Source organism: Camellia sinensis, chromosome 13 (assembly GCF_055761805.1).
Source record: "Camellia sinensis isolate YWXY chromosome 13, ASM5576180v1, whole genome shotgun sequence".
Lineage (NCBI taxonomy): Eukaryota > Viridiplantae > Streptophyta > Magnoliopsida > Ericales > Theaceae > Camellia > Camellia sinensis.
Window position 1 is genome coordinate 85,119,756 of NC_138973.1, and position 24,437 is coordinate 85,144,192.

The 24,437-nt window shown below is 36.3% G+C and overlaps 2 protein-coding genes across 2 annotated transcripts; both read left to right on the forward strand.

The window, feature by feature from the left end:
• Positions 1 to 5,297: 5,297 nt before the first annotated feature.
• On the forward strand, positions 5,298 to 24,095 carry LOC114301488 (putative trehalase). The gene is made up of 11 exons (XM_028246435.2): positions 5,298 to 7,511; positions 9,314 to 9,433; positions 21,948 to 22,063; positions 22,178 to 22,278; positions 22,387 to 22,496; positions 22,599 to 22,671; positions 22,757 to 22,924; positions 23,012 to 23,096; positions 23,226 to 23,325; positions 23,445 to 23,658; positions 23,774 to 24,095. Exons 1-11 carry the CDS (start codon positions 6,901 to 6,903, stop codon positions 23,858 to 23,860), a joined length of 1,785 nt encoding a protein of 594 aa, XP_028102236.2. The 5' UTR covers positions 5,298 to 6,900; the 3' UTR covers positions 23,861 to 24,095.
• Positions 13,852 to 14,908, forward strand: LOC145806257 (cyclin-B2-1-like; the record flags this gene model as incomplete). Its single annotated transcript, XM_082902709.1, has 1 exon — positions 13,852 to 14,908. A coding segment is annotated over one exon (921 nt), but the record flags the coding sequence as incomplete, so codon positions are not given.
• Positions 24,096 to 24,437: the final 342 nt, after the last annotated feature.

The window sequence follows — 24,437 nt, forward strand, 5'->3', positions numbered from 1 at the left end:
TACTATCTTGTTTTGAGATTTGTATCATATTAGCATCTATGAATGCATTGCACAGAAGAACTAAGAAAATTTCAAAACGGAGGATCCTAGCCCCTCTTAATTCATGCGCGCACGCTACATACACTCGAGCATAATTTCATTAGGTCAAACATTGAATAGTAGCTTGTGTACCTTGTCCGTTCTCTTCATGTAATCCAAGCAATTGTCATTTGTATTTAAGAGAAGCTATTTATCACCCAAATATTTTAGGAGAATTCTTCACCTTTAATATGATTTTCTATGTATCATAGGGGGTCTTATTATTTTTAGATATAATGCAATTTATCATGTAGATATAGAGCTGAAATTAAATGGGGAAAACGTCTAATGACAAATGTCATTTACCTTCATAATTTTTTGCCCTCGTTTTTGGACTCAATCAAATATAGCATATAAAATGGGTGAGTTGAACAATTTTTGGTTGAAAATATGTTTTAAATATGAGGCCTTCCTTGCACCTTTCTACAAGATGTCAATTTGTGATTTACCGGGATTTGATCGCATGTTTACCCCCATTGCCTCAAAGAAAGGATGCGTCTTTCTTGATCGTGGTGTGGCTTCCCAGCTTTCCTTCTAACAATCAAGCAAGGGATGTACTATTGATTGATTCTAGACTAGTTTGAGGTAGAATTTGCATGTGAGTCAACCATTAGTTGACCTAACAATCTTTGATGATGTAGCATAATTTTAATTTCTTTAAATGCCTGTTTTACCCTTCTCATGACAAACCCATCACACATCCAAATCACCATACAAGTCATCTAACAGCCAATTCTTCTTGTGGGTCGCATGAATTGTGTATATATGTTGTGTATATATGTGGTGTGTGCATTTATGTTATGTAACCAGTAAATTGTATAGGTCACAACAACTGTAGAGTTTTGACTTGGTGAGAGTTTATGATCCCAGGGAGGGAAGATGCAAGAGAACCCTTTCTTCTGCCTTATTTACCCACCTCCACTTTGCAGAACCACCTCAAATCAGACTCAAATTTGCCCCATTCTCTCTTCTATCATTACAAGCAACCAATTCTTTATCCCAAATCAATAATCAATTCAACAGCTAAACCAAATCAAAATCTAGCCACTTAGATCAATAATCAAACAATCGCCATGCATATAACTGGGTAGATGCTTTGACTAGTCATTTAACTTAACCATTGGAGATGCGTTATAATTGTATTTTCTTACCTGTACTGCTGCAACTTGATGATGACGTAATTGAGATGAAGAGATAGATGCAGATTAAAGGCGACAGGAAAGCGTGCTGACGGTGCATGCAGTGCAAGATTATGTCGGATGAACTGCGTCTTCATCATGCAAATAACCTTAAAATCTCATTATTGTGATAAGATATGCATGCACGTGTTTCTTTTATATGTAGGAGTAGGTTTTCCTTACCTAAATGTCACTTCTTCAGTATAGTTTGGCCATGTATTATGAAAGTCCCTTTCTTCCCATATTCCTGTGTTCAACAAAGTCACCATTTGGCTAGAAATTTTTTTTATGATTTTTTTTTTATAGAATATATATATATATATATATTTATATAACAATGGAAGGCTGAATTTGAATTTGTCTTATATACATTTGTGGACATTTGAACGGTTGAGTTGACTTTTAATAACAATATCCAACGCTTAAAAATGTATGAACCAATCTAAGGATTTCATATTCCCGCCCATAAACATCTTCCTCAACACGCTTCGGTTTGCCCAAAGCCACTTTCTCAAAAGCCACGTCCACGCTCCACTCTCATTTGCTTTTCTCTCTCTCTCATCACTCTGTCCGCTGCCTCTACTCTCGGCCCTGCCGCTCACCACCTCTCATCTCGTCACCATCGCTCTTAGCTAGGAGCACGCCGTCGACAAAACCCTTTCTCTCTCTTCATGTCTCTCCCTTTCCCTCTTCTGCCGCCACCGGAAGCAACATTTCTACCCACTACAACAGCTCTCCATTGCCACATCTCTTCCACACTGCAATCTCCATCGACAGTAACTCTTCATCTCTTCTCTTCGATCTTAACCCACAGCAGCGCCTTCGTCCTCCATCATCGAGAGTTTGATTAGTTTCTTTTTTTTGTTGATGGTTTTGAAATGGGTTTCATTTTTAAATGTGTTTTGATTTCTGAAAGGTTTTATTGTGTTGCGTTTATGTATTTTTTTATTTCTATTGATTAGGTACATGTTTGGATTTATGTTTCTAAGATTTGGGTTTGGGTTTGTGATTTTTAATGTGTTTTAATGAATGTTCTGGGTTAATGAATTTTCATTAATTGGGTTATGACTCCCATTTGAAGCTTAAACTTGAGCAACAATGGAGTTTGAAGAGGAAGAGAGAGACGTAGAGGAAAAAGAGAGACAACTTGCTCAAAAAAGAACAAAAGCAAAAAGAAGTATAAGAAGAAAAGAAAAAATAGGCAGAGGGAGTGGGGGGCAACCTGTGGGTTTGCTTTCCATTCCCAAGAATACAAAATATATTGTATAATATCTCAAAATTTTATAATATAAATTTATTTGGTGTGATTTAGATTTTGCTGTTGCCTAATTTAACTTCTCTTTTCTAATTTCTTTCAAACTAGGGAATTTGATAATTTGTCAACACAGTCAAGTTAATTTTTTTGTTAAATAGTGTGGTTCTTTGTGTATTAGATCAGTCTTTATATGCTATTAAAATAGTATATTTGTGTTTAATTAAAATAGTGTCTTTGTAGCTATTAATAACCTCCAACATATTTGAGTTTTGATATATTGTTTATAACTTTTTGAAATCTATGGAAGTACCAAACACCATAGAGAAAGGCTGATGAGAACTTAAGAAAAGAAAGAGAAAATAAAATGAAGGTAGAGAGAGAAAGAGGAAGGTGGATATATTTTTTGAACGCCACCTAAATTGTGGAGACATACATACCTCCGTATATATGTTTTTTTGAAGGGCAAATTACAAACACTCTTTCGAGATTTGGTGAAAATACAGATTCCTTCCTGAGGTTTGAGAAATTACATCATGCCTCCTAAGGTTTATATTTTCATAACAAATTGTCCCACTGTGATTTTTATTTTTATACAGATTTCTCCCCAATTTGTTATGTAAATTTGACCTTCAAGGGACAATTTATAATTTCTCAAACTTTAAGAGAGAATCTGTATTTTTATCAAATTTCGAGGGAGATGCTTGTAATTTGCCTTTTTTGAATATATGAGTTCTGTGTAGAGAGACAATAAGGGGTGTAAAGAGATAATAAGTGGGGAATTGATGGACAATCTCACGTGGCCATAAATTGACGTGTGTGTGTGTGTTTGTTTGTTTGTTTTTGGTGTTCTATTTATTTGTTTAATTTTTTTTTTATATGTAACTTCCAATTTATATGGATTTAGATTTAGTTTTTTTAAAAGATTTTAGATTTGAAATAATACTTTAATATTCATAAAATGAGTGTAATTTTTTTTTTTTTTTTTTTGAATATGTGAGTTCTGTTTATAGTGACAAAGAGTGGTGGAAGATGGAGGAGAGATAATGAGTGGGAAATTGATGGAAAGGGTTGTGTTTCCAAACCTTAAATTGACGTGGTTTTTTCTTCTTTTTTTTTTTTGTTTTTTGTTTTTTTGTGTGCGCGCTCTGTTTGTTTGTTTATTTTTTATTTTTTTTTATGTAACTTTCAATTTATATATGTTTGGATTTAATTTTTTTAAAGGTTTTGGATTTGACATAATACTTGATCTTTATACACAGAATTTAATTTATATAATAAAGTAAAATTGTTTTTGAAGATGTCTCAAAATATATCAACGGTTTAAATTTTTTTATCTAGCAATTTAAAGATCAAGATAATTTCTTTATTTTTTGATTTTCCTCTCAAAATCTCTCTCTCTCTCTCTCTCACTGTCTTTTTCTAAATAGTTACAAAGATAAAATAAGCTATTTTAGCCATAACAAACAAAACATCACGTCCAATCCATAATCATTACACTCTTCTCTCACAAAAAAAATAAGGGCAAATTACATATACACCCCTCCAGGTTTGGTTAAATTACAGATACCCCCTGAGGTTTCGGAAATTACATCCCGCCCCCTGAGGTTTGTATTTTCATAACAATTTACCCCCTGAGGTTTATATTTCATAACAAATTACTCCCTAATTTCTTATGCAAATATAGCATTCAGGGGGGAATTCGTAATTTCTCAAACCTCAGGGGGGTATCTGTAATTTTGTCAAACCTGGAGGGGTGTATATGTAATTTGCCCAAAAAATAAAAAAAGCCAAAAAGTCCTTCCCAAACTAAGCTTTTTAGTCCAGGCTAAAATAAAAAAAAAAATAAAAAAGCCAAAAAGTCAACCCACTTTCCAAACGGAGGCTTAAAGTGTAGTGCACTACTTTCTCCACTGCAATTATTTTCTTTACATCTAACATCACCATTTAAAACTTTGCACCCACCCACTCACTCACCCACCCTTCCTCTTTCTCTTTCACAACTTACCTTATTCTCTCTCTAATCCGTCTCAATTTTCAGATTTTAAATTTCAAAAACATATTCACTCCCTCTCTCTCTCTCTCCACGCTCTTCAGGGATCTTTTGAGAACAATAGTAAAAAGTCAATTTTTTGACTTTTTAACTTTTTTAGCAAAAAAAGTTAGTTTTTTTTTACACAAAAGAACCCAACTTTTTGTTAAAAAAGTCACAAAAAAAATCAAAAAGTCAAAAAATTAATTTTTATCAACTTTCCAAAACACCACTCATTCTCTAAACACACAAACCAATAAATCACATAAGAGCATAAAATACATAAATTCATAAATCTAAGACATGCCTCGGTTATAGAAAAAAAAAACAAAAATACTAGAGGCCCTAAAAATTCTACCAAAAGTTTTACCAAATGTCTCACATGGGTGTGGGACCCACATGGGACCCACATTGTGTGGGTCCCACACCTATGTGAGACATTTGGTAAAACTTTTGGTAGAATATTTAGGGTCTCTAGCATTATTCAAAAAAAAAAAAAAATTAAAAATATTATTTGATTTCTCACACATCTTCCTTTCTCTCTCTACCTCTCTTTGTGTGCTAATTGGTGCTGTTGGGTTTGAATATGGTTATGTTAAAAAAAGTTTGTGGAATTTTTTTCGTTAGTTTATAAAGTTGAATTCAAAATTTACATAAATAAAAAAATTGAAATTCCTTGATTATTAAGAGACGAAATATCATTAAGGTGTTGCTTGGTTTTTGAGTTGGGGCTAAAAAATTACAAAAGGACAAAAAAAAAATTAAAAAATCATAAAAGGACAAAAATCACAAAAAGACAAAAAAAAATTACCATTCTAAAGCCAAAAAGTCAAACAAGAATATCAAACGACTAAAAAAGTCTCAGGCTAAAAAAATCAACTAAAAAAGTTATTGCTACAGCACTAAACAGATCAAAATAAAATCGGAAGTAGTTTTTTTGGAAATTGTTTTCTTCTTTGGTGAACAAATTGAATTCAAAATTTTAAATTGGTTCCGTTAACACACCAAAAAAACAAAAAAATTTAGTTTCATTATTAAAATGTAATCTTTTCACGAGCAATGATAAGAGAGATAATGAAAGTGGTGTTATATGTTTAAAAATTGAAAAAGTCCACCTGTATTTATATTTTCACCTCAAATTTTTAGTAATAGATTTGATAAGTTACATTTTAATTTAATAATTTTATATTTAATTATATTATAATTTTTTATTAATTACACCATATTTCTAAGTATGAATATACGCTAGTACAATAATACGAGAGAATCCCATCAAAAACAAAGAAAAAAAAAACATGAGAGAGGAACAACGTCCGTACATACACATCGGGTTAATATGTTACAACAAATTATGACATTAGTGTTTTTTTCGTGACATTATTTGAAAAGGTGATTAAAAATTAATTTTTTTGATTTTAATTTTTTTTATTATAACTATAAGTATGTTTGGTTTAAATTTTTTGAATTAAATTTTTTGAAAATTGAGTTTTTTAGTTTTTGTATTTTTTTTTTAATTTTTAGTAAATATTTTTAAAATATTAAACATTTTTTAAAACATTTTTTAAATGCACCTTACTTAAATGTATTTAAAAAGTAAAAAATTTATAAAAAAAATATTTTAAAAAATTAATAAATACATAAAAATATAAAAAATATACTGAATTCTAGTATTTTTTAAAAAAATATTTTTAGTATTTAGTGAATTTTTTTAAAAAAAATTTCACAATTTTTTTACTTTTTAGGTATATTTATGTTAAGTATGTCTAAAAAGTAAAAAAATTGCTTAAAATATTAAAAAATTTAGTAAAAATAAAAAAATACAAAAAATAAAAAAATAAATTTTTTGAAAGTATTTTTAGAAAAGTGAAAACAAGCAAATATGATTTAAAATAAATTAAAAATTAATTTTTTTTTTTTTACTTTTGACTCAGGTCTCGTTTCGCAAATAGCTGTTTTAGCCTAGAAGTCAAAAACTTATTAAAAAAATCAAAAAGCCTATAACATATATCAAAAAGTCAACGATTCTCTTTTCTCTCTATTTTTTACATATTTTTTCGTAAAAAGTCAAAAAATACTCAAAATATACTAATTTTTTTACCTTATATTTTAATAAAAAAATTACGAAAATAGCTCCAAACGAGCCTCATATTCCCAAAATGGCCCAACTCATCGAAACATCCAAAATCAAAGCATCCAACTCAACTCAACCCAACCCAACCCAACCCAACCCAACCCAACCCAGGCTCCAGTGCCGGTCTCCTCCTCTTCTTCTTCTTCTTCTTCTTCTTCTTCAATCATTCTTCTTGATATCATATTTATATATATACACAGATTAGTATGTCTTCTTCAACCATCCAAAAATGGCAAACTTTAATCCCATAATCCCCCACCCTTTCTCTCCCTTCATCATCTTCATCCTCTCTCTCATCTTCACATCCGTAACCGTATCAACTCCAACTCCAAGTCCGACATGTTCTAACTCAGGCCCAGTAGTCCGCAAAACCCCATTAATCACCTTTCTTGAAATTCTCCAACGGACTGCACTCAACACCTTGGGTCCAAAAAACTTCGACCCAAAACTCTACGTAGATCTTTCATTAAAATCCAATCTGTCAATTACCCAAAACGCATTCGATGATCTTCCAAGGACCCCCAATGGATCTGTATCGGTTACCGATTTTAATGGGTTTATTCAGAGCTACTTCAATGGTGCTGGAGAAGATTTGGTTTATACTGAACCGGTCGATTTCGTGCCCGAACCAGAGGGTTTTTTGCCGGAGGTGGTGAACCGGGAGGTTCGGGCTTGGGCTTTGGAGGTTCATTCGCTATGGAAGAATTTGAGCCGGAAAGTGTCGGACCGGGTCTTGGACCGGCCCGAGTTTCATACTCTGCTCCCGTTGGCTAAACCGGTGATGATACCCGGGTCGAGGTTTAGAGAGGTTTACTATTGGGATTCTTACTGGGTAATAAGGTGAGTTGTTTTGATTTGTTTTCTTTTCTGGTTTCCGAGAAAATGCGTGAAGGAAAAAGTGATTGAATTGTTTTTTCTTTTTTTTATTTGGAAAATAGTTGAGACTACTTAATGATAGTACTCATTGTTGCTGTATCTTGTTTTTTTATTTTATATTATTTTTATTAAGTGTGCGTCAATTCACAAGTGTTTTATAATAAAAATATTAGAAGTCTTAAAAGTTTTATCAAAAATTTTACCAAATGTCTCACATGCGGTCTGGGATCCACATGGTATGGGTCCCATACCCATGCGAGACATTTAGTAAAATTTTTGATAAAATTTTTAACGCCTCTAGCATTACTCGTTTTATAATACCACTTTTAATGGTATGTATTATTGCTGTTTTTATTTTTTATGGTTTACCTACCTTGTCAGGATTGGAATAATCGTGTGTTTTTGGTCTAGGTGAAACATGGAAAGTCCTCAACTTTGTCAACGATATAATTGTAGTAACAATAAAACTAATTTTGATATGATTACTTTTTTGTCGTCCCATAGATGGGACATTGATTAATGAATCCAAATATGATTTTGAATAGGATCAATCCGCATACCTATAAAAGCTAGGATTTAATCCCAAAAATAGAAAAAAAAAAAAAAGAAAAGAAAAGAAAAGAGAAGAAGTTAGGACTTAATGTCGTCAAAGGTATGGATGATTTCTATCAATAACAAAAGTGAGGTGATTCCAATAGCATAACTAGAAGGTACATACGTGTAAGTTTTAATAAGTGAATTTATTGTCTAATAGGTTCTATGAAAAAAAATTGTTATAAAAAAAGTCATTAATTGTAAGTTTTAGCGATAATTTATAAAAATTATGAAAAAAAAAGTTACTAATTGTCAATTTTTAGTGACATATATAAAAAATTAACTTAAAAAAATTATTTTTATCAACAATTTTACCAAGACTTATTTTTAATAGGATTTGATGGGAATTAAGTTCAACTATTAGGACCCATTGGTAGTTTACTTTAAACTCTCTTCTTAAATTGAATTTAATCTAATCTAATCTTAAGGGTCCATTTGGGGTTGGAATTTTTATTTTTGTTTTGGTTAAAATAGTAAAAAATTTGAAATATCCAATCACATTTCTATCTTTTTTTTGTACATCTTTTTATAAAAAATTAAAGTAATAACTTTTTACACACCCTTAAATACTGGGGAGTGATCTATATATATATATTACTCTAGCATAGCAATTTTTTGTACCAGAGTTGTTAGTAGCTTCCAAGTCATAACATGATTTTTCAATGTTTTTGAATGTTTTTTTTTTCAAATATACAATCTCAAAATGATTAGTTGAATATATATATATATATATATATGTATTTTAAAAATATTATTAACATTACCTTACCTTCTAACCATTTAAATGTGTGCCACTAAATTAACTAAATATTTCTAATTAGTCAATTTTATATATGATACCTACAATAATGTACTATTCTACCTAACTTTTAAAATGTACCTTAATTACTTGGGTTGAAATACGTTGTTTCTTTATTGCATATTTTAATTTGGTCAGTCAAAGTATTTGTTTATTGTCTTTACATTTGTTTATTGACCATTAACTTTTTTTTTTTGTTGTTGTGAAAATAATCTCGATGTCTTTTCTGATCAACCACTCAGTCGATCCTAAGTTTTTCTAGTCATCTGGCATTAGCTTCGAGATATTTTCATGATACATTTTTTCGTTGTCTCCATTATTTTCGTTTGTTTTATATCTTTTTAATGGGACGGGCTTTGAATTTGTCATGCAGGGGTTTGCTAGCAAGTAAAATGTATGAGACTGCAAAAGGAATTGTGACAAATCTCGTTTCCCTTATAGATGAATTTGGGCATGTTCTTAATGGTGCGAGGGCATATTACACTAACAGGAGGTAAAGTCCCTTTGAACATTTCTTTATTTCTTGAGAGCCCTAGCTAGAGGATGGTTTTTGGGTTAGTTGGAACTTATTAAAAATAAATTCAGTACATAGTTCTGGGTATTCAACCCCTACAGCATTGGTATACTACTGATTAGCAATACAATGAGAAATGTAGTAAAAAAATTGCAATCCATCGGTCATACAATCTTCTTAGTTTGCTAAGACGTCAGCACATCTATTTGCTTCTCAGTAGGCATGGTTAATTGCCTGTACTGCCAATCACAGATTAAATTACTGAATTGGTATTGAATAATTTTACAGATAAATGATTAGGATGACTAATTTTTGCATCTTTCTTCTTTTTCTTTTTATTTCTTGAATTAAATTACTGAATTGGTATTGAATAATTTTACAGATAAATGATTAGGATGACTAATTTTTGCATCTTTCTTCTTTTTCTTTTTATTTCTTGAATTAAGTATCAAAATCATCTGCTTATTTTTTTTTTGATCAACAAAAAAAGATTTATTAATGATAAAAGCAAATTGTATGCAAAATTACATCAACAAATCAGGGAAGTGCATAAGCATCATAGCTAACCTCCACAATCCCAACTAGGTTGGCAACCACAAAGGAAGCACAATCATGTACAAGCACTTAATCCAAGATTGGTGAGAAGCCAATCAAAAGCAATCAAAAGCCAAACAAACAAAACAACAAACAAGTAACATAATTCCTCACCAGCTCCAAATCATTGAGCTTCCATCAGCAAAAGCAACATTTTACCAGGGCAACCCCATAGCAACTGCACAGACCAGAACAGCCACATGCAGTAACAGCATACAGCAGGCCAAGACAGCAGCATACATCAGCAACATCCAGCATCAGACCTAACAGCAGCATCAGTCCAATGCAAGAAAACTACCCTCTATGCTACAGATGACCACCCAAGGCCCGGCACTACTATGTAGCAGCAGCAGCAATAAACTTACAGCAGCTCTGTAGCAACAGCAACAACAAACTACCATCAGCTCTGTAGCAATAACAACTGGCGGCAATAGCAACAGAGTAACACTCCTATACTTCCGAACTTCAAGCTAGACTTCCAAACCCCAACCAAAACACCCACTAGAACCACCCTCAAATACCAAACCATAACCAACACAATATACAGCATCAGCCATAGCATGCAACCATCCAGGCACTTAGTAGACACATCCTGATCTGATTCAAATTCTCCACAATATCATCGACTGAATAGTGTATATTAGATAAATTATACTTAACCCACAACCCAACCCTCACCTTTACTATCTCACTCAGCTCTTCCATGTTGGGCAGTGTACCTTTAAAAACACACTCATTTCTCAACCTCCAGATAGACCAGAGCATTGCAATTGGAACAAGTCTCCAAATCTTCAACACCAGTTTTTTGAATTTTGTTCCCGACCACCATAGCAACAGACTCACCACAGTAGGAGGTGTGACCCATCTTATTCCCCACCAGAGCAACAACTTTGACCAGACTATCCACACCTCAGGGCAGAGCAAAAATAGATGATCCACTGTTTCAGCTTCACTTTTACAAAAAGGACATTCATTTCCCATTGTTGAACTTAACACCCCAAATTTTACCAACATATCAGTGGTTTTAATCCTCCCTCTCCACACCATCCAGCTCAAAAACTGTGCTTTTGGAGGTGCCACATTATTCCAAAGCATCCTAGGCACCTGAACGGAAGGACCCTGGTTGGCCTCAGACCATTGTCTTAAAGATGCCAATGTGAACAAACCAGAGCGAGTGGCAGTCCAGCTGACTGAATCCTGCTGCTCCAAACTAAGGCTGGGAGCATCTCTTGTTAATTCCTGCAGCCTGACTACCTCCTCTTCCTCCCTGGGAAGTAATGATCTTCTGAACATTAGCTTTCAATCCCCAAAGCTGTCCCTCGTTTGCATGAAAGTACTCAATGTGCCTTCCTTTTCCACTGAAAGCATAAACAGCCTAGGGAACTCCCTTTTTAGCTGGACATTCAATAGCCATTTATCATGCCAAAATGCAACCCTGTTTCCATTTCCAACCTTAATTTGATACTTCGATACAAAGAACTCAAACAATCCAGTATTAGATCTTGCCACATTTAGAATATCACTTCACATAATAGATTCATTGCCACTCCCTTCCTTCATTGGTAACCACCTTCCCCCTTCGGCCCCATACTTACTGTGGGAGCCGAGTATTTGGGGATGTAAGGATGCCGAATACTATTCCTAGGGAGTTGAGTTATATATATTTCATTCGGCCCCGTCTTATATAAATTCAGAGGTATTCTAATCAGCCATAGAACCAGTTGAGTGAGGAGCCGAGTGGAGATTGGTCTGCAACAGAAGAAGCCGAGTAAGCAATTGTACGATGGACTGAAGGTAGGCCCGACCCTGAGGCCCAGGGAAAAATATAAATAGAGGAGTATCAACCAAAGAGAGGTACGTGAGAACAAGTAAGTTTAACTTGAGATATAAGTAATCCAGAGAGTATACACTGACTTATCCGTCGGAGTGCTAATTCTGGCACCCTCGACCGGAGTGTTCATTCCTTTTCAAGTGACTAGCTGAGGATCACGAGCGTCCTACAGGATCCAAAGAGTATTTCCGAACTACTTCTCCACACTTGCTAATAATAATTTTCTTCCATAATGAGTTCTCTTCCACCCCATATCTCCACCACCACTTAACCAGCAAGAACTCATTCATTTCATTGATCCTTCGTAATCCTAACCCACCCTGCTCCTTTTTCCTTGTTACTTCCTTCCAGTTCACTAAGTGAATCTTTCTTTTTACACCTGAGCTACCCCACAAGAAGGCTGCCTTGATCCTTTCAAGTTCCTTTGCTACTCCTTTAGGCATTTTAAAAATAGAGATGTAGTAATCTGGTAAACTATCCAAAACAGATTTGATCAGAGTTAGCCTCCCTGCAAATGACAACTTCCTTTTCCACAGTGCTAACTTGGGACTGACCTTATCCACAATAGGCTGCCAAATCTTCTTTCTTCTGGGGTTTGCACCAAGAGGTAATCCCAAGAATTTTAAAGGTGACTTTTGACATAAGCAAAACAACTTTGAAGCAAAAGCTTGAGACTCTTCCTCACTGATCCCTACTCCACACACCACACTTTTATGAAATTTTTTCTTTAGCCCTGACATAACCTCAAAACAACTCAGGATTCTTTTCACATTCACTATTTCAGCCCATTCTGCTTCACAAAACAGTATCGTATCATCTGCGAACTGGAGATGTGATAATCTTAAGTTTGATGTCCCAACAGAAGCCCCCTTTATTAGTCCCAACTCTTTTGCTCTTTCCAATAACACATATAGTCCCTCAGCTGCAATGTTGAACAGGAAAGGAGATAGCAGATCTCCTTGCCTTAACCCCTTTTTTGGACTAAATTCCTCTGTTGGCGACCCATTAACTAAAACAGACACTCTTGCTGTGATGACACATGTTCTCATCCAACCCACCCATGTTTCTCCTAGCCCCAAATTATTCATCATAGAGAACAAATACTCCTAGTTAATTGAATCGTAGGCCTTTTCGAAGTCAAGTTTAAGGATGACTCCCTTTCTTTTTGATTTCTTCCACCATTCCACCACCTCATTAGCAATCATTGCCCTATCAAATATATTCCTACCTCCCAAAAAGGCTGTTTGCACTTCACTAATAACTTTTGGTAGAACTTTTCCCAGTCTTTTGGATAGAATCTTCGCCAAAATTTTATATATCACTCCCACCAAACATATAGGCCTATAATCCGCCAACCCTTCAGGACACATCTTCTTTGGTATCAGAGCTATAAAAGAACTATTCAACCCTTTAACCAACTTCCTATTGGTGTAGAAGTCCTACAAAAACTAGAACGCATCATTTTTCATAAACTTCCAACATTTCTGTATACAAGTCATGTTAAATCCGTCCGGCCCTGGAGCTTTATTTCCATCACAATCTTGCACTGCTTCCCAAATCTCTTCCATTGTAAACTGTTAGAATTTCCCATCTTTACCTTCACCTACTCCACTACATACTCCACTTCACCTACCTCCACTTCACCACACACTCCACTTCACCTAACCCACTATCACCTCCACTACACCTACTACCACATTTTCTTCTATATATAGATTGTATAGGAATTGTAATTCAACAATCTTGTAATCAATCAATAATACAATTCTCTATTTCTTTTTTTATACATCAATTTTAACATGGTATCAGAGCCGGTTTAGAACCTACTATTTTCGCTTCCCCGGCGGGCGGTAACCTCACCTTGGCCGCCCGCCGGACCTCAACCTAATCTGCTAGAATTTTCTACACATACCTTGAAATTTCTTCGAGTCCACCACCACTGCCCCTCCTCCAGAATCTCAACTAATTTCTGCACTCTTCTCACCTGCATTTTCCTCTGCAATTTGACATCCCCATCGCCTATTATCGCATCCAGTTTAAGCAGTTGATTCATCAACTGTTCAGTCGGATTCAACAAATCCTTCTCTGCAACCTTCCCACCTTTAGTGACTACCGATTCAAGCGCAGACACCTGGCCTGCAGGCCTATCAACCTCCAAGCTGATATCGGAGATCGATTTGGAAGCCTTCCGTCAACCTCTCTGATCTCAGTTTCCTCACATTTTAACAGCCCAGATCTGCTTCAAATCCGATCTCACGTTTTATTAGCTCCTCAAATCCCCAGATCTGCTTCATCCGATCTCAGATCTACATCTCTGGTTGTGTCATGCGCAGCTAAAATGGAGGAGACTGTGGTTCCTTTATGTCTCGACTTGCAGGTCAGTGAGTCTAAATTTGTGTTTGAAGCTAGAACCATACAGAAAATGGAGCTTCTAGTCTTGAGCACATTGAAGTGGAGAATGCAAGCAGTCACCCCATTCTCTTTCATAGACAATTTCCTTAGAAAGATCAATGGTGATAAAATTTTGCCAACGTCTTCAATATTTAGATCAACCCAACTCATCCTGAGCATAATAAAAGCGATTGACTTCTTGGAGTTCAGGCCTTCTGAGATTGCAGCAGCAGTGACAATATCTCTTGCAAGAGAAAGAAGAAGAAGAGACGTGACTGCCATTGATGGACAAGAAATGATGATCCTCTCTTCGCTCTTTTCTCTCTCAGCTCCTTCGTCTTCTCTCTCCGCCTTCCCGTCGCCGTACTCGTGGGTCATATTCCGGCCAACCCAATCGGAACTCTGGCCCAACTCCGAATCCTCACCCACCGTCATGACCTCCACTAGCCTCAGACTCGATGCTGTCGACCCCACAGAGTTTGGTGTGTGTTTTTCGTTCTGAAAAACGTGTGCACAGTAGAGAGGTGTGCATATGAGATGCTTAATCCTCTCTCTCTCTCTCTCGGGCATTGTCTCTCTCTCTCTTTTTTTTAATTAAGTGTTTCACACACCACCCCCACATGGGTTGGTTTCACTTTTCCTCTTCACTATATTCCCACACTCTTCCACTTTCTTTTCTTTCTTTTTTTATATATCACCCACGAGCCTGCACCACCCACACCCCACTCTCTTTTTTATTTAAACATATACAACCCATTTTTTTTTATTTGTTTTCTTCTTTTATCATCCTCCTGATCATGTTCCCCCCTTTTTTCTCTCTCATTTTTTCACTTTCCAATTCCCCGAAGAAATTATGTTGTTCCCAACTTTCTTTATTTTATATATCTATATATATATTTATTTTTATATTACAAAAAAAAAAAAAAAAAAAAACCATTTGCACAACCAATCATCTTTTATTCCTCTCAGGGATCCACCCCGATCACCATTTTACACACACAAAAAAAAAAAAAAAAAAAAAAAAAAAACACACACAAACCACAACAAAACACCCACACCCACAGCGGGATTTTTTCTTCTCTACTCTACTGCAGGTCTCTTCTTCTTGCCTCCGTCCTGGCCGGCCCTTGACGGTGTTGCCTCCGTGCTTCCTTGTCCACCGAGCACGTTCACTCCCCCATACTCCTCCACTGTAGCATATGGCGGCCCTCCAAATCGGAACATCACGGTGGCCTTCCGCTTCAGTTCCTTATTTTCTGCCTTCAGCACACTTATCTCTGCTCGCGCATCCTTATACATGCGTTGGAGCAGAGCCAGTTGGGAGTTTACATGCTGCACCTCATTTGTCCTACTCTGCAGCCGGTTCGACAAATTTGTGACCGCCGTCATGCTTTCCACACATGCCTTCAAAGTATACTGATTGGCCTCCACATCCGACTGCACTGCCATTCTTTGCTCCACAGACCGCATCGGAAAGTTCAACGGAGCAAACTCCGGGGCGCTTGGTTGAGGTTCCAGTGCCACCGCACCCGTTATCTCTCTTGTTGACTCATTGAGGTCGGGAAAGAGAGTGAGTAGACCTCGGGATGAGGATGCCGTATTCTGGATAGCTGAACGGGAAGAAGAGGCCATTGTTTAGATGTTTCAGAGAAGGATTGGTTACAAAGTCTTTACCGAGTGTTTCAGAATGACAATGTTCAGAGGTTTCTCTCAGTTTTTCTGTCTCAGCTTCTGCCTCAGCCTCCGCCTCCGTCTTATAGCCGAGGCAGCCACGCGCATCGCGCGCCTCTTGCCACCAACCGACAAACGGGCGCTCCAACCAAGGCACTCACGTGCCTCGCCATGATGAATCCGGCACGCCTTTTTGATGGCACGCCTTTTGATAAAATTGGGCACGCCTTTTGAGGGTGCAACTTTCTACAACGGTCCGACATGACCCTATAAACTGTCCCGACATTTGATTCCGGTTAGCATCTACAACGGTCCGACATGACCCTATAAACTGTCCCGACATTGATTCCGGTTAGCTCCTTTATGGGTCCGACAAGACTCTGTAAACTGTCCCGACATAGATTCCGGTTAGTTTCTACAAGGGTCCGACAAGACTCTGTAAACTGTCCCGACATAGATTCCGGTTAGTTTCTACAAGGGTCCGACAAGACTCTGTAAACTGTCCCGACATTGATTCCGGTTAATTTCTACAAGGGTCCAGCAAGACTCCGTAAACTGTCACAACATTGTCTTCTACAACGGTCCGACATGACCCCATAAACTGTCTTCTACAAACGGTCCGACATGACCCAATAAACTGTCTTCTACAACGGTCCGACATGACCCAATAAACTGTCTTCTACAACGGTCCGACATGACCCCATAAACTGTCTTCTACAACGGTCCGACATGACCCCATAAACTGTCTTCTACATCGGTCTGACACCACCATACAGTGTCCTCTACAACGTTATGACACCCCATACAGTGTCTTCACCAACGGTCTGACACGACCATACAGTGTCTCCTATCCTTTTTTATTTTTATGTATTTTCTTGTTTTGTTACTCTCTCCAAACTCAAGTTGGTTAGTTTCTCTCCTCCTTAAGTTTGCGGGGGGCTGTTAGAATTTCCCATCTTTACCTTCACCTACTCCACTACATACTCCACTTCACCTACCTCCACTTCACCACACACTCCACTTCACCTAACCCACTATCACCTCCACTACACCTACTACCACATTTTCTTCTATATATAGATTGTATAGGAATTGTAATTCAACAATCTTGTAATCAATCAATAATACAATTCTCTATTTCTTTTTTTATACATCAATTTTAACATAAACTCATCTTCCAACACCTCCACCACTTGAGATCTACAAACTGAGATAAAATTACCCAACAGTTTTGGTCTAGACTTCCGCTCCTCTGAAAATGCCTTTGAAAAATGTCTCAGCACCTCTTGTCTTACCAACCCAGGATCCTCAACACTAACCCCATCAACTACTACTGAGTCAATTAAATTCCTACTTTGACGTTTACTAGTTATAATGTGAAAATACCTGGTATTTTTGTCTCCACATTGAGCCCAGTTTAATCTAGACTTCTGGAACCAAATCCAATCCTTTCTCCTCCGCAACTTCCATGCCAGGCTTCTAACCTCCCTTCTAGATGCAATTTCATGAGCACCTAGAACTCTGGATTCTGCCAACAAATCCAATGCATGTAGCTCCTCCTCTGCTTTCTTTAGTTGATCCTCCACAATTCCAAACTCTTCAATATTCCATCTTTTCAAGTCAGCTTTAAGACCACACAGTTTCATCTTTAGTTTGTACCGAGTCCACCCATCCACCTATGATTCAGACCAAGCCTTATGTGCCACTGATCTGAATTTTGGATGCAGGGTCCAAGCATTAAGAAACCTGAATGGTTTAGGTCCCCAATTTCTCTCATCTTCCATTAACAGCAGCGGGCAATGATCCGACACATTTCTAGGCAACCCCCATAGCTTGAATCTGAATTTTTCCAGCCAACTAGGATCCAACAAAAATCTGTCTATATTACTCCACCTATCCCCATTTATTGAATTACACCATGTAAAATTCCTACCCAACATTGGTAAATCCACCATTTGTAATTGCACAACAAAGTTATTAAAGTCTTGCATCCCTCGATCTCTCCTTGAGCGCCCCTTTCTCTCAGCTATACATTTGACTTCATTACAATCCCCTCCCATACACCAAGGGCTATGAAAATGCACTCTAATCCTAAGAATGATTTCCCATAGCATTGCCCTCTTTACCACATCATTCGGGGCATATATATTAAGTAACACGCAATCAAAAGATCCATTAACAGTACCTGAAAGAGCCAAAAAATTTCTATTACCATAGCACTCTGCACTCTGATAGTGTAAAAATGTTAGGATTCCAGATAGTCAACAGGCCCCCAGCACTCCCATCAGCATCTACAACTATATACTCCATCCTTTCCCATGGCCAAATAGACTGAACAAAGTACTCATCTATGTTGCTTTTTTTAGTCTCTTGAATAAGCATAACATCTACTCTTTTATCCTTAATTACATTTCTAACTCTACTTCTCCTCTCCTGCCTTCCCAACCCTCTTACATTCCAGGACATAATTTTCATGAGACTAATTTTAAAACCCATACCACCCCTAACTCTTCAGTCCACTAGTTCTGACCCTTCTCCCCCCCTTTTTCAATCTTAGCATACCTCTCAGCATCTTGATTTTCCAACTCCACTAATTTGTTTATCACCTCTTGCTCCATCCCTTCACAGCTCATCCCCAGTTGCCTTCCAATATGTAAGGTAGCTTGTGCTTCCTTAAGAACCATCTTCCTCTTCCTACTAATTTGGCAATTCTGTGATAATGAAAGTGACACTGCTGCAACCGCTGCTCTAAGTAACGCTCCTCTTTGAAACCCTCCAGAAAATGATAATCGATTTCTATGAATCCCTCCCCTCCTTCTTCCTCTGTTACCTGCCATTCTGACATCATACCTTCCACCTAGTTTACTTCGATTCTGAGAAAGGCAACCAACAGCTGGGCAGTGGCCTTTCTCTTTGACCTTGGCTTGTGAGCTAATTAAAACATTCTGGTACTGAGACAGACCCACACAGACTTGGGCACTATCTGGATTCCCATGCCCACTAACAGATTCCTCTCGATGGGCTCCCACTAATGGAACCTCAATATTAATACTGGGCCTACATTCCTCAGACCCATTAATACTTTTTACAAACCCATGGGTAACTACATGATCATCAACGGCTACCCCACTATGCACCTCCTTTCCCCTTGATTCGCTCAAAAGCATGCCGGGTTCCATCCTCTCACTCCCTCCACCGTTTGGTTTCTCCATACCCCTATCTGTGCCAGCCGCCCTCGTTTCAGACACCAAACTTTCACTACCATTTTCATTTATAATCTGGTGCTGCAACATGGCGCCTTCTTGTTCAGCCACCTCCTCTCTAATTTCCACCTCAGCTTCCACGTCATCATTCCTATTCACCTCCCCGACTCTCCCTATCTAACCACCACCATTCTCCGAGATGCGATCTTCCTTGTCCTTCCTCACAGAAGTTTCCTTTTCCAGTGACTTGTACAAATCTTCACTTGGATTCTAGTCCATAACCATTGAAGCATCAATGTTCTCACATACCCTGACGTTATGAATTACATCTCTGCACTCCAACTTCACGACCATGTTAATGGGTTCCTTGGTCTTTGTTATGATTCTAACTTTACCACAATTAAATGACACATTGTTAATTGTATCTTCATCAAACTGCACCACTTCTCCCCACACTGAACCTATACTTCGAAAAGTATCCACACTCCAAAGATTCAAGGGCACACTATAACAACTTACCCATATACATCGTTCCTGTTCAACTATATCGCATGCTTTCCACTTCTCCATCGAACTGCACCAGTCGAATATCCATCGATTTAGCCTCTGGATACTGTTTTTCATCTCCTGAATAGACTTAATGTCAAAATTGCCAGCTGCCCATCCCCTGCTCTAACTAATATCTCTGTCAAACCTCTTTTTATACACTCCTTAAAAGCTGCAAAGGAGAAAAAGTTATGGAGTCTGACCACCAAACTTTCATATAACCATCCATTACCCACTTCCCTCGCCTAAATGATTACATTCTCCATTCCCTGATTACTTCTTTTTCTAACAGCCTCCGCATATGACATCATTCCTCCATACCCTTGTTGTCTTAGTAACCCTTCCTTCTGAATGCCCCTATTTCCAATCATACTCACCCTCTGATGCTTCTGATACTTTTCCCCCTGATTGAATACTAACTATATTCCCCTTTTTGTTGCTTTTCACCCCTTTGACATACTCTGCTCCTTTAACCTTTAACTCCTTATCCTCACACCATAGCCTATCAGCTTTTTGTACTGCAACCTCAGCAGCTACAGGACAATCATATCTGACAAAACCGAATCTTGAGCCAGTAGCCTTCCTCCTCTTCATTGGTATAAACACATCCTTTACTACACCAAACTTTGAAAACAAGCCAAACAACCTTTTCGAATTCATAAGCTCTGGGATATTATCCACAAATATCGTGAATAAACCTCCCATTCTAGCTTCATCAGTCTTTCTGCCTGGCCCTTTCCTTTGGATCACCGGTTGCCAACCTCCACGCTGTCTCTCCATCAAAAAAAATCATATGCTTATTTCTCAACAATGTTTCTTGGTATAAAATAGATTTAATGCATGATGCAGTTCATGTCTATGAAACATGCTTAACCCATTAAACTTGCATTTGTGTATCATGAATAATAACGACGTACGTTGGATCATAAATTATTTACACTAGCTTATTCACATTGCAACCAATGTGGTCATGAATTTAAGGATCTTATAGTTCTCAGTGAATAGTAACTATTTTATCCACCTTTATTAGGATTGAAATCAATACAAAACCACCTATTCAAATTATATAAAAACCAGGGTAATAGTTACCATCTCTGTTATTAGAATCTTACGATTTGCGATTCGATTCACGGTTTTTGCAAAATCGATACGAATCTATAGGTGAATCTATTTTGGAAGTGAATCTCTCGTGAATCGCACGATTCACAATCGATTTACTTTTTACGATTTATGCAATTCTTAAAACCATTGTATCCGACATATTTTCGTTTCGTTTTTTCTCCATCTTTTTAGTGAAAATGACATAATACAATTTCTAATAGCGTTTTACACCAAAACAACTAATATAAATACATGATGTGTTGTTATTTTACTGATCATAGAGTTTTTAATAGGATCCAATCAGATTCAGTCAGACCCAACATGTTTTTAACCTTTCTTCTCAGTTTTTCCTTAAAACAATGATAATATATCTTCTAAAGATGTTTAAAATTAAAGTAATTTACACCATGAATTATCTATTACTGTTTTATTAAATTAAATATAGTTTAATATTATATGGGTGAGGTTAGTTATACTTTTTATAATGTTTTATATCCTAAATAATTTTTTCCTATTATTTGGTCATTGTTAATTGGAAAAGTATGTATGCTTATCGTCCAAATATCAATATTGTTGTTAAATCATTGTTGCTTTAGAAATTGAGGGTTTATCTTTATTTACTATCTTTATTAAAAATGGTTAATAAGAAATATCTAAAAAGGGGAAGGTAAGATGGTGATCATAGGAACCATTATTAACTTCTTACCTATTAAACTATGTGATCATCATTCAAAACAACGTTTTCATTGATTTAAATCTAAATATTTCATATTCATAAAATATATTTGACATCAAAGTGTGTAATATTTTCTTAAGTAATTTAGAAAAAGTAACATCTTTACTATTCACGATTCGATTTAATTCTTTACTATTCACGATTCGATTTAATTCGCAATTTGGTATGAGGTCATTTTGATTCATGATTCGAATCCCGATTTGACAACTATGGTTACCATTGCACTCCACTAAATAGTATGAATTTTGAAGGCTTTATTAGTCTGCATTCAAGCTCCCAAATTGATGGTCTACTTGTCAGTCTTTCTTTCTTTGTATGTGTGTGTTAATGGGGGTTGGGGTTTGTGAGTGTGTCGTGTTTTTGCTTGCATTTATTTGTATATTTTTTTGGTTAAACAAGAAGTTTATTGGGACTTTGCAGCCAACCTCCACTCCTGAGTGCGATGGTGTATGAGATATACACTAGGACCGGCGATATAGACTTTGCTAGAAAGTCTCTCCCTGCCTTGCTAAAAGAACACAAATTTTGGAATTCAGGTATTGAGAGCTTTATTAATCTCGCACATCTATATATTGTTCATCTTCTCTAATTGGGTTGTTCTAGCAATCCTTGCAAGTTAGTTGGTTTCATTGGTTTTAAATTGTTTTCAGAAATACATAGTGTGATAATTCATGATGCTGAAGGATGCAATCGCACTTTAAGTCGATACTATGCAATGTGGAACAAACCAAGGCCAGAATCTTCAACCATTGTATATCCTCTCTGACCCATAAACTTAAATTTAAACTGGTGTGATCTGAATAGTTCATAGAGAAATATTTGAAGTTTTTAGCTTAAAAACATGTGATCCTTCCCTCAGGACATTGAAACTGCTTCCAAGCTCATGAATGATTCCGCAAAACAACATCTTTATAGGGAACTGGCTTCAACCGCTGAAAGTGGGTGGGATTTCAGTACAAGATGGATGAGGTAGTGTTTCACTTTGGTCATTTTTGACCCAAACATGTGTAGGACCTAGACACTCATGCTTGTTTCTGTATTGAATAAAGATGGTGTGATTTTCATTTGCAGGAATGGATACGATCTCACAACATTGGCTACAACATCAATTATACCTGTGGATTTAAATGCATTCATACTCAAGGTTTGATCAGAAGAAACCTTTGGTTGAATTCAATAATCCAATATATATATATATATATAACATGAGCTCTTCCATGTTGTTTCAGATGGAACTTGACATAGCGTTCTTAGCAAATGTTACTGGAGATTGTACCATTTCTGTACACTTTCAAGAAGCGGCTCAAGCAAGAAAACAAGGCATGAATTCTGTTTTTTGGAATGCAGAGATGGGGCAATGGTTTGATTATTGGCTTAGCAATGGAACTACATGCAAGGTAGCGTCTTCATGTGAAATCTATGACTACATGCCTCGCAGAGATTATATGTTGTATCCTTTTTTCCTAATCAATTTCTTGTTTCAGGGTCACACATGGGAGGCCTCAAACCAGAATCGGAATATATTTGCCTCAAACTTCGTTCCTCTGTGGATTGAGTTGTTTAACTCAGGTTTGTAGTGCTTGTTATATATCCAAGATGCGATTCCTTTTACAAACTCTTTTGAGTGTGCTGACAATTATAATAAATTTAGGGTTTTATTTCACATAATCTCCTATATATTGTTTTAAATATGTGAAGATTGCACATTGGTGGAGCAAGTTATGCAAAATCTTCGAAGTTCAGGACTGATTCGTGCAGTTGGGATTGCAACATCTCTAACTAATTCTGGACAACAATGGTAATTATCCTCTTTAAAATGTACCTTGAACAGATCATCGTATCTGTTGAAGAATTAGTTGAGAAAATCGTATCTTTTGTATGTAATAATGTGATCTAACAATAATCTTTTCTATAAAGGGACTTTCCAAATGGTTGGGCACCACTACAGCACATGATTGTTGAAGGTTTGGCGAGGTCCGGATCAAAGGAAGCGAGGTCGATGGCAGAGGACATTGCTGTGAGGTGGATCAGAACCAACTATGTTGCTTACAAGAAATCAGGTGCAATGCATGAAAAATACGATGTTGAAAAATGTGGAGAATTTGGAGGAGGTGGTGAATACATACCCCAGGTAACGAATATTAATTATAGTTTTCAGTCAATAGTCATCCCTAAGATTCAACCATGGAACATGTTAAAAGCGATAAATCTCAAACTGGCTTTGGTTGATTTTGTTGGCAATGTAGACGGGCTTTGGGTGGTCGAATGGAGTTGTATTGGCATTCTTGGAGGAGTTCGGATGGCCACAAGACCTGAAGATAGATTGCAACTGAGCAAGGGAATTGAAGACGATTCATTTGGTCATACATACTACTAATAGTTGTCAAATCGGGATTCGAATCGTGAATTAAAATGGCCTTGTACCGAATCACGAATCGAATCGTGAATCGTAAGATTCAATCATTTTTTCTAAATTACGTAGAAACATATATCTACACAGTTCAATGTTAAATATATATTATGAATATGAAATATTTAGACTTAAATTGATGAAAATTTTATTTTAAATGATTATCATGTAGTTTAATATGTAATAAGTTAACAAAGATTCTTATGTAAGATCACCATTTTACCTTTTTCATTTTTTAGATATTTCTTATCAACCATTCTTAATAATAAAATATAATAAATAAAGACAAACTCTCAATTTCTAAAGTAACAATAATTTGATAATGATATTGATATTTGAACAATAAGTATACATACTTTTTTAAGTAATAATGACCAAATAATAAGATAGAATCATTTAGGATCTTTTATTTTAAAGCATAAAACATTTTAAATGGTATAACTGACCTCACATATAATATTCAATTATATTTACTTTAATAAAATAGTAATAGATAATTC

What these genes read in the sequence shown, in the direction of transcription:
- LOC114301488 (XM_028246435.2), top strand. Translation starts at nt 6,901, where the DNA reads ATGGCAAACTTTAATCCCATAATCCCCCACCCTTTCTCTCCCTTCATC. An exon ending in GCATATTACACTAACAGGAG is followed by an intron (nt 9,434 to 21,947) that starts GTAAAGTCCCTT and finishes GGGACTTTGCAG; the next exon opens with CCAACCTCCACTCCTGAGTG. An exon ending in GGCCAGAATCTTCAACCATT is followed by an intron (nt 22,279 to 22,386) that starts GTATATCCTCTC and finishes TCCTTCCCTCAG; the next exon opens with GACATTGAAACTGCTTCCAA.